We start from the raw sequence: 13,304 nt of genomic DNA, 5'->3' as shown, positions 1-13,304 counted from the left end.
TCCCAATGCCCAGGCCTCACCCACATTAGATGAATCAGAATCCCTGGAACTGGGCCTAGGCATCAGCATTTGTTAAAGCTCCCCAGGGGGTTCCCACAGGCAGACAAGGCTGAGACCCCCAAGGTCTGTGCAGAAGGAACTCAACTAACACCCAAGTGGAAAGGCCTTAGGCAGGGGTGCAGCTTGGAGCCCTGTGCAGACACACCCCCTACCTGGTAGGTCTTGGTCTTCATGGCCATCACTGCATTGAGGGGAACCATGAAGATCATCACAGCCACTCCAGCCAGAACGGAGGGGCCCAGGTTCTATGGAAGGAACAAGAACAAAGGCCTTAGCACGGGGCTTCCACGGGCTGAGCCACCCAGTGTAGGCACATTACTTTTCAGATTTATCCGGGAGCATCCCTTGGGGTCCCACAAACCCTGTAAGAACGTTCAAGGCCACAATCCTTTATCCGAAACCCTTGGGACCAGGTTGAGTTTTGCAAATGAGAGCTTAAGGATTTCAGAAAGGTAACAGGATGTGGAGCAGAAAACAGTGAACATGGCCCACCTGACGGCTTATCTCGTTCAAAGGTCCTTGGCTGGCGCCTAGGTGCTTGGATTTTGGGAGGGTTCCCACCATTCTCAGAACTGGTAAGAGTGACTCACTGCGCCTAAGCTGTTTGCATGAACTCACTGCGCTGGTTTCTCCTGATTAACCCCTTTTCCCTCTGGGAGTCTGGAAGTTTGGTCTGTGCCAGGCAGAGGCTGCTGGTGTGACCAGCCCCCAATAAAAATCCCGGGGCACAGGGTCTCTCCTGAGCTTCCCTGGCTGGTAACATTTCACACATGCTGTCACAATTGTCACAAATCGTTGCTGGGGAATTAAGTGCATCCTGTGTGACTCCAGGGGGAGAGGACTCCTGGAAGTTTGTCCTTGGTTCCCTCCGAACTTTGCTAATCTTGCTGTAGTAAATGATAGCTATGAGTCCTCCTAGCAAATCACGAACCTGGTGGGGTCTCGGGGACCCCTGACACAGGTAGATATGCCTGTATATCGCACCTCCACAGGGCCCTGGCACAGTGCTCCAGAAGCAAATGCGATGATTTTTTTCAGTAGCAAAATAGGAATATTCCCATGAGAGGGATAATCAAAATTATAAATCACACATCAGTTCAAGTCAAATCTTGCCACCAAATAAGTTAAGAAAAACTTTCAATTTTCAGAGCTCTTTAACTTGAGGACTTGTAGATAAGATGCTGTAGACTGTTCTATTATCGCATTTGCAGATAAGGAAACTGCATCTCAGAAAGGTTAAGTGGTCATGACTGAGACAAGATACAGATCAACATTTTTCAACTTCCAAGTTACACAAATAAAAAGAGACAGCCTACGAAGTCCGTCCAGTGCACACTTGCTTAGCTGAGACGGATGGAACTAGAGGGTAAGCGTGTTAGTCCCTTCCAAGGAGTCACCCTCGGGGTCTCCAGTCCTAGTTACCAAAAATATGCTGCCACCGCTTGTTTCTGTGACGGATCTCTGCCCAGTGAAGATTAATCCACCTCTAAGCATGAAGGTGATTTCTACCAACAATCGAAAGCATTGGGAATCAATTCTGAGAGCAAATCATAGTAACTAAAAGATACCAAGCACGTCGCTGTACCATGTACTGTTCAGGGAACACTACCTGTGCTAATTCATTCAATTATTCCAACATCACTATGATGAGGTTCCCTTATTATTACCAGTCTACAGATGAGAACACCAAGGCTTAGAGACGTTAAGTAATAAGGTCTGGAAGAGGCAGGATCTGAACCCAGGCAGCCTGATTTCAGAGCCACGCTGTCCCCCATTATCTTATGTCATGTTCTTGATTGTCAAATAGAGAAACCCTGGTTTTGGTCTAAAGCAGCGGTTCCCAACCAGGGAGGACTGTTCCCCCAGGGGACATGTGGCAACATCTGGAGACTGTCACAAGTGGTGGTGGGAGTGTGGGGGAGGGGAGGTGGGGTGTTATTGGGATCTAATGGAGAGAGGCCAGGGATGCGGCTAAACATCCTACAATGCACAGGACAGTCCTCAACAAGGAAGAATTATCCGGCCCCAGATATCAGTAACACATTCAGCAACTCTCATCTAAAAAAAAGCAATTTTGTAGTGGATCACAAATCAACCGTGAAGGCAATTCTAAAAGAAGTGTTCTATAGCAGCACTTTCTGGGGAAGCAGATGCCCCAAGACATCTGCTAGATGGAAGAAGTCCATGTAACTGAAAGGGAAAAAGAATCAGTGGAAGTTGCATTTGTCACAGCCTTGAAGTTTGGGTGGGATTCCATCAGTAGGGAGGAAACAGGAAAGGGAATTCCTGGTGGAAGGAAAGACACGTGCAAAGCCCCAAGAGTAGAACAGAATAAGGCACATATTAGGCTATAAGCATCTTTGCTTGTCATCTTTATATTTTGGGAACTGCCCTTCCCCGTGTGGAAGGGCTGTCAATCACACCTCCACCCCTTCCACAATGAGAGAGAGCATGTGACCCAGGGTGGCCCATCAGAGAACTCTGCCTATTTCACAGTGATTGGCTCAGGGATGAGAATAGGACTGTGCCGAGCCAATCAGAGTGCCCCCTGGGACCCGGCTGAGACAAAGAGGAATGCAAAAAGGAATCTCTTTTCTCTGGCACCACTATCTGTGAAGATGATATAAGCCCAACACTATGGAGGCCATTTGAAGAAATCCCACTGAGAATGAAGTCAACTCAGAGAAACACAGGCTAAGAAATGATAAGAGTATGAGACTGAATTCTTACAGCACTGCTTGAACTCCTGGATCCATCCCTACCTGAAGCCAGACCCTGGACTTTTCAGTTACATGCACCCATAAAATTCCCTTTATTTGCTTATATTACTCTAAGATGCATTTCTATCCCCTGCAACCAAGAGACTCTTAACCAGCATAACCTGGGACTTGTGAATAAATGAGTTTGGTTAGCATTTGGGATGATACAGAGGGAGAAATACAATGTGTATGTTATAGGGTTGTTAACTACATACACTGTCAAGAAGAGACAAATGCGTATGAATACCATGCCACCCTAGAGAACATAACCCAACAACTGAAGAAAGGAATAAAATATCCAGGAACTGGCTGACAGGCCAGAAAATAAAATGTGAATGATGGCAAGAAATGCCAGTGAGCTACAGAGGTTCTTATCACTGACACCCACTCACTCGCCCCCAATGCCCACACATGGAGGCCCCTCCCCACGCGCCACGGGAATGACATCAAACACACACCAGCCACAGGAGGTAGAGGGCAAGGATGACTTGCAGAGGAGCTGACCAGATCATGTTAATGTACGTGGCCAGGTCCATGAACCTCTGGGCATCCACAGACATGAGGTTGACGATCTCCCCGACGGTGGACGATTTTCTGGCTGAATTGGTGATCACCAGGGCCTGGAGACAAAGGAGAGGGAAAGAGGGTGAGTGCGACAGGCGACAGCCCAGCGCCCTCCCTCCGGGCCCACGTGGAGGAAGGAGACAGCTCAACAGTCGAGAGGCCACTGCTCTTTTCTCCTCTCCTGGTGGCTTATCTGCCTTCCCAGCCCATGTGTCTCATCACAAAGTCCACTCTCTTATCGACAGCACTCACTGCCTCCCCATCCTGAGCTCTTCAGTATGGAAGGGACCTCAGAGGTCGCCTAAACCAGGGCTTCACACACTTGAGTGTGTACGCACCCCCAGGGAGTTTGTTATCGTAGGACTGGAATAGGGACTCTGCATTTCTAACAAGCCCCCAGGAGATGCTGACGCTGCTGGTCCCCAGGTCACCCTGAAGGACCAAGGTCTCAGCCAGGGTTTCTCATCCTTGGCATTACTGACATTTGAGCCTAATTCTCTGAGGGCCCGTCCTGTGCCTTTTAGGATGTTCGGCAGCATCCGGGGCCTCCACCCACTAGATGCCCCCACCCCCAGCTATGACAATCAAAAATGTCTCCACACATTGCCAAACATCCCCTGGAGGGACACACATTCATCCTGGCTCTCCACGGTTTCACGCTGTCACCTGGGGAGTTTTAGAAATACTGATGCCTGGGTCCCACCCTCGGAGATCATGACTTAGTTGGTTGGGGTGTACCCTGGTCGTCGGAAGTTTCTGAGGCTCTCCGGGTGAGTCTAACTTGCAGGCAGGGCTGAGAGCCCACGATCAAGTCCATCCTTCCTGACTACCTGCTGAACAGTCTCTTCTTAACCCACGTGGCCCAGAGGCTAAGAAGTGAAGGGACCGAGGAGGTAATCCAGGTCCTGTAAGGCTGTCCATGCCCAGATACCTGCTGAGTATCTGTCACCCAAGGAACATACCATCTGCTCAGTTCAGATGGAGGGTTAGAACACGCTCACACACAGACTGTTGGCAGCACAGCACGGATTCAAACCTGGATCTCCCCAAATCAAGTGCCATCTAAGAAATTCAATTACCCGCAGGTGACCCCAGGGCCCCGGACATGCTGACCCCAGGGCCCCGGACACGCCGCAGGCTCGCCCTCGGGATCAGCTTTGCTAAGCCCTCAGGCCTGACGGTCACTCCCTGCCGCCCGCGGCGACTCAGGCCACCGTCATGCCACTGCTCCAGAAGCTGGGCCTGAGAGGCGACCCGGCCAAGCCCCCAGGGGTTCCGCGGCGGCAGCGGGAGCCGCGGGCCCACCTTCCGGTACACAGCCCCGATGACGGCGGTCTTGATCCGCATGCCGCTGACGAAGCAGATGTGGAAGTACTGGTGCAGCACGAGGGTCTGCAGGCAGGCGCTGACGAACAGCAGCGCCGTGTAGAAGTAGCCCTGCCAGTCTGGGGCCTTCCTGTCGTTCACGAAGCTGATGAGCAACCTGTGGGGCAGCAGGGACAGAGCCCCACGTCAAAGACCGCGAAATGCGTGCGCGTGGGGCCAAGTCCTCTGGCTTCCGCGGGTGACCTTCTCCTGAGCCAGGCAAGGCAGGCACTCTCAACGCCAGTGTTATGGACGGGAAGCCCAACCCACGTGGCGATGCCCATGCCGGGGTGGGGGTGGGGGGTAGTAATCACGGCACGGCGCGCAGCCCCGGGCTTCTCGCATTGATTGCTCTGCCTCATCATCCAAAAGTGACCAAGTAGAGAGCACAAGGGGCGGAGGGAGGGAAAGAGAACGAACATGTGGCACCAAAGAGACAGACAGGAGCAGGGAGGGAGGGAGGTGAACAGAGATGACGTCCTTTCAGGGTTGAGGCTGCAGCTTTCATGCAATCTGACATTTCCCTGCTTTTGGTTTCCCGAGATAATCCTCTATCCTCCCCCCTTTGGCTTCAGGGGAGCCTGGTAAGGTTTCTGTTACTTGCAACCAACGTGGCCTTAATTAAGATGGTTGTATTAAAGCAAAGCATCAGGCAAAGCAGGTAAGGAGGTAGAGGCCTGGCCCCGTGCCCTCGGGAGCAGGCCACGTGACCCTAAGGGAGGGTGAAGGGTGTCGCAAGTGGAAGGTCAAGGACGTGAAGAGCTGCCCGGCTGAGAGGGGAGAGGCCTTACTTTAAGATCTCTGGGCCGGTAAACATCATCAGGTCGTGCACAGCCTTGAACAAGAAGCTCATGAGGAAGTAGGGCCCAAAGGTCTTGTATAACACCTTGAACAGGGACGGGTTCCAATCCTTCTGGGGGGACTTGATGATCAAAGCCTCGGCCTCCTCGTTCACATCCACCTTGGAACTCCCTTTCGGCTTGGCGGGATCCTTGGAGGAGTACACGATCTTCACCGGCTGTCTGGAACATGAGGAGCAAGGAGCAGTTGTGGGGTCTGCCAGACACTCAGCCCACCGGCCAGGAGAGGGTAGGAGAAGGCCCCCCCAACAGGGAGGCCTAGCCAAAGAAAACCAGTCGCTGCAGAGAAGCAGCTTAGCACGGTGACTCTGACCACAGACTCAGGATCCTGGCCAGCTGTGTGACTTTAGGCAAGTGCCTTACCTCTCTAGGCCTTAGTTTCCTCATCTGTACAATGGGGAAATAGTAGGACCTACCTCACCTATACATGACTTAATATAGCTAAAAGGCAGAGAAAAGTGCCAACCCCAAAATGACCTACAGATTCAGTGCAACCTCTATCAGAATCCCAGCTGGCTCTTTATAGAAATGGAGAAGCTAATCTTAAAATTCATATGGAAACTCAAGGGATCCAAAAGAGCCAAAACAATCTTGAAAAAGAAAAGCAAAGTTGGAGGATTCACATTTCCCGACTTCAGAACTTACTCTGAAACAACCATAATCAAGACAGGCATGAGGTTGAGCATATACAGAGATCAATGCGACAGAATTAAAAATCCAGAAATAAATCTGATTGATTTTGACGAGGTTGTCAAGGCCGTTCAATGGGAAAAGAATAGTTTTTTCAACAAATGGTGTTGGGAAACTAGATAGCTGCAGGCAAAAGAGTGAGTTGGACCCTTACTTCACACCATATACAAAAATGAACTCGAAATGGATGAAAGACCTAACATAGAGCTAAAACTATAAAATTCTTGGAAGGCAACAGAGGGGGCAAAACTTTAGGACCTTGGATTTAGCAATGGATTCTTAAATACGACCCCAAAAGCACAAGCAACAAAAGAAAAAATAAACTGAACTTCATCAAAAACTTTTGTGCTTCAAAAGACACCACCAACAAAGTGAAAAGACAACCCACAAAATGGGAGGAAGGGGCTTCCCTGGTGGCGCAGTGGTTGGGAGTCCGCCTGCCGATGCAGGGGACACGGGTTTGTGCCCCGGTCGGGGAGGGTCCCGCATGCCGCGGAGCGGCTGGGCCTGTGAGCCATGGCCGCTGAATCTGTGCGTCCGGAGCCTGTGCTCCGCAACGGGAGGGGCCGCAGCGGTGAGATGCCCGCGTACGGCAAAAAAAAAAAAAAAAAAAAAAAAAAAAATGGGAGGAAATATTTGCAAATCAAAACTCTGATAAGGGACCTGTAACTAGAGCAAATAAAGAACTCTTACAAATCAATAAGAAAAAGACAACCCAACCATAAAAGGCGCAAAGAAGACATGCGAACGGGGTAAGCACATGTAATGTCGCTTAACATCTTAAGTCATCAGGGAAATGCAAATCAACACCAGGATGAGATACTGCTTCACACCCGCTAGGATGGTTATCATCAAAAAGTCAGATAACAACAAGGTCTGCAAGGATGTTGAGAAATCGGAACCCTCATACATGCCCCTGTGAAGTCCCCTCCCACTTGTAACAGGATATTGCAGAAATGATGGAGAGAGAGTGTCATTCCCAAGATTAGGTTGCAGAAAACACTGTGGCTTCTTTCTTGCCCTCTCATGGATCATTCACTCTGGGCAAAGCCAACTGCTGGGTCAAGAGGACACTCCACCAGCCTCCTGGAGAAGCCCCCATGGTGAGACCTTGCCAACAGCCAGCACAGTCTTACCAACCATGTGCAATGTGGAAGCAGGTCCACGGCCCCAGTCAAGGCTTCAGAGGACTGCAGCCATGACAGACCCTGAGCCAGAACTACCCAGCTAGACCCATCCCAGACCCCCGACCCAGAGACCCTGTGTGACATAGTAAATGTTCATTCTTATTTAAAGCTGCTACGTTTGGGGGTGACCTGTTATGTAGCAACACATACAGCTTCCCTCTCCCAAAATGCAGTCAAAGCAACCTCCTCAAAAGGCCAAACGTGGGCTCCATCCCTGAAATGTGCACCCAAGCTTCATCCCCATCGTCCACCCGACACAATCGTCCACTGCATGAGCTCACTGAACATCGTTTAATCACAGGGGATTCTTGCCTCTCCCATCTAAGCCACATCTGACCATGTGGACCAACTGAAACGCCCTCCTGGAGACCACAGCCTCCCAACCTGCCTTGAAGGAGACGCCCTCCTCCGTCCCCACTCCAAACCGTGGGCACTGGTCTGGGCTCTGTCAAGTCGGTATCCTTCCCCTCGATGCTCCTCACCCCAGGAAAGGACCAGAAACATGGGAATCATCCCTGAACCCTTCTCCTCCACGCTCCCAGCTCTAGTCAGGCACGTGTTGTGTCCATCCCACTCCCGGGATGTGTGCAGTCATCCATCCACGCTTTCCATCGCCACAGCCTCTGACCCATGCAAGTGACCATCGCCAGGGCCTCCTCCCCACTCCCCCCATTTCCTTCCACTCTCGGTCCCTAACAACCAAGTCCCTGCACGGCAGCCGGTGGGATCCTCCTAAAGTGCATCACCCCAACCTCAGCGCCACTGCTGGCCTCCCACTGCATCCAGAATACAATCTAAAGTCTGGGTGAAGGTGTAGAATTTCCTACGGCTGCTGCAACAAATTAACACAAACTCAGTGGCTTGAAACAACACAAATTTAACATCTCATAGCTGTGGAGGTCAGAAATCTAAGGTGGCTCCATGTATCTTTGGGACCTGTCAGCTGTGGAAGTCTCCCTTCCTAGCCATGGAAGAGCACATTCTTGTTTATTGGAAAAGCTGTCACTATTTAACTGGTATCAGATTCTGACTGGCACAAGTAACATTCTTCACTTCAAAAACCTGGAGGGTACTGGGTTATTGGGCAAACATCTAACTACTGTTCAAATGTTTCTAGGAAGCTGAACTAATTGTTCCAATGGATGATGGAAAATATAACAAAATATCAAGATATCTAAAGCAATATGGACGAAGTCTTATTTAGCATCCTGTAGTACACTGCCAACTGTCATTTTATTTTATTTATTTATTTATATATTTTGCGGTACACAGGCCTCCCACCACTGCAGCCTCTCCCGTTGCGGAGCACAGGCTCCAGACGCGCAGGCTCTGCGGTCACGGCTCACAGGCCCAGCCACTCCGCGGCACGTGGGATCCTCCTGGACCGGGGCACGAACCTGCGTCCCCTGCATCGGCAGGTGGACTCTCAACCACTGCGCCACCAGGGGAGCCCCACCAACTGTCATTTTAAATCTCAAGTACGGTATTTAAATGGAGAATAAAGGAGTGCTTCCTTGCTATATAAATAAAATGCTTGATTTGTACAGATTAAAAGAAAAAAGAAATCTAAGGTGGGCCTGCAGGCTCCATGGGAGAATCTGTTTTCTCCTTTTCCAGCTTCTAGAAGATGCTTACAGGGACTTCCCTGGTAGCGCAATGGTTAAGAATCCGCCTGCCAATGCATGGGACATGGGTTCAGTCCCTGGTCCGGGAAGATCTCACATGCCACGGAGCAACTAAGCCCGTGCACCACAACTACTGAGCCTGTGCTCTAGAGCCCGCGAGCCACAACTACTGAGCCCGCACACCACAACTACTGAGCCCATGTGCTGCAACTACTGAGCCCGCATGCTGCAACTACTTAAGCCTGTGCGTCTAGAGCCCATGCTCCACAACAAGAGAATCCACCACAACGAGAAACCCGTGCACTGCAACGAAGAGTAGCCCCCCCTCACCAAAACTAGAGAAAGCCCGCGCAGCAACAAAGACCCAACGCAGCCAAAAAAAAAAAAAAAAAAAAACCAGCCCACACACCTGGGCACGTGGCCCCTGCCTCCACCTTCCAAGCCAGCCGCTCAGCATCTTCTCTCTCTCACCTCCTCCTTATAAGGACCCTTGTGATTATGACATCAGGCCCACCCCAATAACCCAGAAGAGTCTCCCATCTCAAAATCCTGAACTGAATCCCATCTGCAAAGTCCCTTTGCCATGTAACATATTCACAGGTTCTGGGGATCAGGATGTGGCCATCTTTTTTTTTGGGGGGGCGTCATTCCACCAACCACAGAGGATTATTTCTATTTTTCGTGTTGTCAGTGTCACTGCGTAAACTCTTTCCCTGCTCACTTTACTGACTTCCCCTGAAGCTGGGATTCTGGCGGGGATTTTTAGTATGATTTCATTCAGCACACACATGCCCTCTTGGAAAGGAGGACAAGAAGGCAGGACCGGGGGGCAGGGAGTGGCTGAGTCGTTCCCCCCTCCGCATTCATTTTCTGCACCACGTCCTAAGCTGGGCCCTGGCCCTGGGCCTGGGCCTGGGCCTCCCTGGGCTGCCACTGACCCAGGCTGTTTTCTGTGGCCAGGAGATGGGCGGCCAAAGGGCCAGGGAGAAGGTCTCAGGAGGGCAGAGAGGAGGAAGGCTCAGGCCTGGGGTGAAGGGGTCTAGAGAAGTGGAAGGGACCAGCTACGGCCGAGTCAGGAGAGAAAAAATACCCAGTGAACAAGAGCCCTCCAAGGGAAGCTGGCGCTCCTGGAGGGTGAGGAAGAAAGCAGGGCACCTGAATGGTCTGGCTGGGAAAGAAAGGAAAGTTGGAGAGGGAAGGTCTGAGTCAGAAGAAAACTGCTCAGGACAGGGGAACAGGAAGGGGTGGGGAAGCTGGAGGCTGGGAAGAAAAAGGAACTTGCTCACCCAGGGGATTTCGATATGGGCAAAGGTACCCATTGCTCTCTCCTCCACGAATGCCCTGCTCTGGGCCGGGCCCTGGGGAGAGCCCCACCATCGAGCAGCCCCGTGAGAGAAACAGATCAGCCGTGTGAGGGGGGCTATCATGGGGGCTTCCTGGAGAGGGCGACATCAAAGCTGAGACCTGCATGATGAGGGATCGAGTCCACTTGGGGAGGGAAAGGGTGCTCTAGGCAGGGGAAACAGGATGAGCAAGGCCTGGAACGAAGGGATTTTGAAAAGAGGTGAGGCAGCCCTTCCAAGAACCCCAAGTAACCAGAGCAGGGCTGAGAGAGCAGACTGGGAGGTGCGTGAACCAACCAAAGGGCCATGAGGAGCTACTGCAGGCTTTGTTTGTCATTTGTTAAACAAATAAGATCTCTAGTGTTGAGGCAAAGGCAAAAACCTCAAACTTATAAAGATCACAGCTCAATTAAAACTAAAATTTCTGGATGTACTCTGAGCACTGTCTTTGATCCATGATACCCCGTATAATACGGAAGGGCAGATTTGACCTACAATTGCAGAGAATGGACTTTACACCCTTAACGCACATTTTCATTCTCCTCAGAGCTCACAATATACGGGATAACAGTTTTGGAAACCACAGATGGGCATGGCAGTCACCTCCCCGCTCCCACCCCTCCAGTCCCGCAAGGAAAGTATAGCCCTGGCAGGATTTTGACTGTGTTGGGCACAAATACAAACGACTCAAGATCATTCTTTCCCTTTTTGTTGTTGTCGTAGAGTGCTTTTTGTTTCTCAAAAACAGGCTGTCAAAAAAAAAAAAAAAAAAAAAAAAACAGGCTGTCAAGGGGGTTTCTCACCCTCTGATGTCACAATGACTGGGCCAGAAACCAGACCCTCTTTGAGTACAGGACCATCCCAAAGGAACAAGACCCTACCAGGCATCCATGTAGGTGAAGAGCCTACTAAAATCACCTAAGTCTATGGGGGGTTTTGTTTGTTTATTTGTTTGTTTTTGCCACCACCGACGAGAGCTTGTGGGATCTTAGTTCCCCCACCAGGGATCGAACTCGCGCCCCCTGCAGTGGAAGCACAGAGTCTTAACAACTGAACTTAACAACTAACAACTGGAAGTCCCCAAATCACCTAAATCTACACTCTTAACTCCAGCTTTGGCATAAATCCATACACAGAGTGTTTTGGTTTATTTTTGCAAGTTTAAATATACCTCGATTTTTTTCAGAAATGCAGTCAGTGTGCAAATTAAGTTCTGTTCAGAAATTTGGCAAGCATGAATCACCACTTTGCAAAACCCTGTCCGTGAGGGTGATGATGGTTCTGATCTCCACAACCGCAAGACTGGGTCGGTCAGGATTTGCTGCTGCCACAGAGAAGGCTCCACTTACGAGCACTCAGCGATTCTTCATTCTCTATTCTAGCATGTGCCTGAGCGTTTACACACAGACATACATGGATGACGTTTTATTACAAATCCCTTGCCTTTTAGTTCTCTGTTAAAGTTGAGCAAGAACACTTTGTTGATTTTTAAAGTAAGATACGTGAGTGGGTTATTTTTATATATTTCATTAAAGTACATTTAAGGAGGTGTTAACAATATCTTTATTACTCAAGGGGGTAATGGGTCTGAAAGGCTGGGAACCATAGCTTAACACCTGTATTTTGGAGCATTTTGTTTTCTTTGTTTTTGTTTGTTATTTGCTGCTTGCACTCCTTTATGAAATAGACACAATTAAGTAAAATGGTCGCCCTTCCTTTAAACACTACTGCTTTTTTATATATTGCTTTATTGGAGTATAACTGAGGTAAAATCAAGTTCACACATTTGAAGTGTACAATGTGATGAGTTCTGACATATTTACACACCTGTCAGACCATCAGGGAAACCAAGATAATGAACAGGCCCATCACCCCCAAAGAGCTCTCCTCTCTGAAATTTCTCCTCCCATCTCACTACCTCCCCCTACCTCAGGCAACCACTGATCTGATTTCCATCACTACAGACTTGCTTTCATTTTCTGGAACTGTATATAAATGGAATCACCTAGTATGTACTGTTGCCTGGCTTCGTTCACTCAGCGTAATTATTTAAAGATTTTCATGTGGCTGAGTGTACCAATAGTTCATTCTGTTGTTTTGCTCAGAAGTGTTCCCTTGCATGGATACACTGTGATTTGCACATCTATTCACTTGTTAATGGTTGTCTGGGTTACTTCCAGCCTTGGCCATCACACATAAAGCTGCTATGAACATCCTGTACAAGTTTATGAACATATGTCTTCAGTTCTCTTGGGTGTACACCTAGCAGTAGAATGGTTGGGTGGTATCATAACTATTTAACTTTTAAAAAAAACTGCCCAGGTCTTTTCCAGAGCCGCCAAACCATTTTATAGTCATTCCATCAGGAACCACAGTCCTAAATGGCCTTAACCTATGCGAGGCCATAAGTCGAGAAATTTCTACTCCATTTTGTTAAACTCAAAATCATCTAATGAAAACCAGTGAGGCACTGGATTTTAAAACCCAAAGGTCAGGGGAGCAGGGGAAGCAGCTCAGACCTGACTCCTGAGAGGAGCCACTCAGGGGTGAGGAGAAGAACTGGGGGCGGGGTGGGGGGGGAGGTTGAGACCCAAGGCCAAGAAGCCAAGGCAGCCCTGCCCAGGCCGCAGTCACCTGCTCCCCGGGAGCCCTGGGGCACCCAGCAGCCCAGAGCACAGGACTCTCCCCTCCCCACCCATGCCCACAGGGGTCACAGGGCCGGATGTGGCTCACGCCTCTGGGAACAGAGCCACTGACCCATCTGCCCCTATTCTTGCCCCACAAACCACCTTCCCCAGCACAGCCTAACTGGTTGATATAAAACAGAACTCCAGGCATGCCGTTGCCCTGT

General features: G+C 50.0%; 1 protein-coding gene and 1 non-coding gene across 6 annotated transcripts in view; one reads left to right on the top strand and one right to left on the bottom strand.

The window, feature by feature from the left end:
* Window positions 1-13,304, bottom strand: part of ABCC1 (ATP binding cassette subfamily C member 1) — a 133,700-nt gene that overhangs the window by 60,051 nt on the left and 60,345 nt on the right. For all 5 annotated transcript variants that reach the window (XR_007472257.1, XM_049699592.1, XM_049699594.1 and 2 more), the window contains 4 exons: window positions 5,540-5,770; window positions 4,689-4,866; window positions 3,278-3,439; window positions 213-305 (listed from right to left, as the gene is read on the bottom strand). Coding sequence is in view for 4 of the 5 variants with exons in the window: in XM_049699592.1 (XP_049555549.1) it covers window positions 213-305; window positions 3,278-3,439; window positions 4,689-4,866; window positions 5,540-5,770 (664 nt within the window). In the remaining variant the exon portion in view is untranslated. The remainder of the gene's footprint in view (window positions 1-212; window positions 306-3,277; window positions 3,440-4,688; window positions 4,867-5,539; window positions 5,771-13,304) is intronic.
* Window positions 8,403-8,533, top strand: LOC117201553 (small nucleolar RNA SNORA24). The gene has a single exon (XR_004483617.1). It is a non-coding gene; the product is annotated as a small nucleolar RNA SNORA24 (small nucleolar RNA).

Source organism: Orcinus orca, chromosome 16 (genome assembly GCF_937001465.1).
Source record: "Orcinus orca chromosome 16, mOrcOrc1.1, whole genome shotgun sequence".
Lineage (NCBI taxonomy): Eukaryota > Metazoa > Chordata > Mammalia > Artiodactyla > Delphinidae > Orcinus > Orcinus orca.
This window is presented reverse-complemented; position numbering and strand designations above follow the sequence as displayed.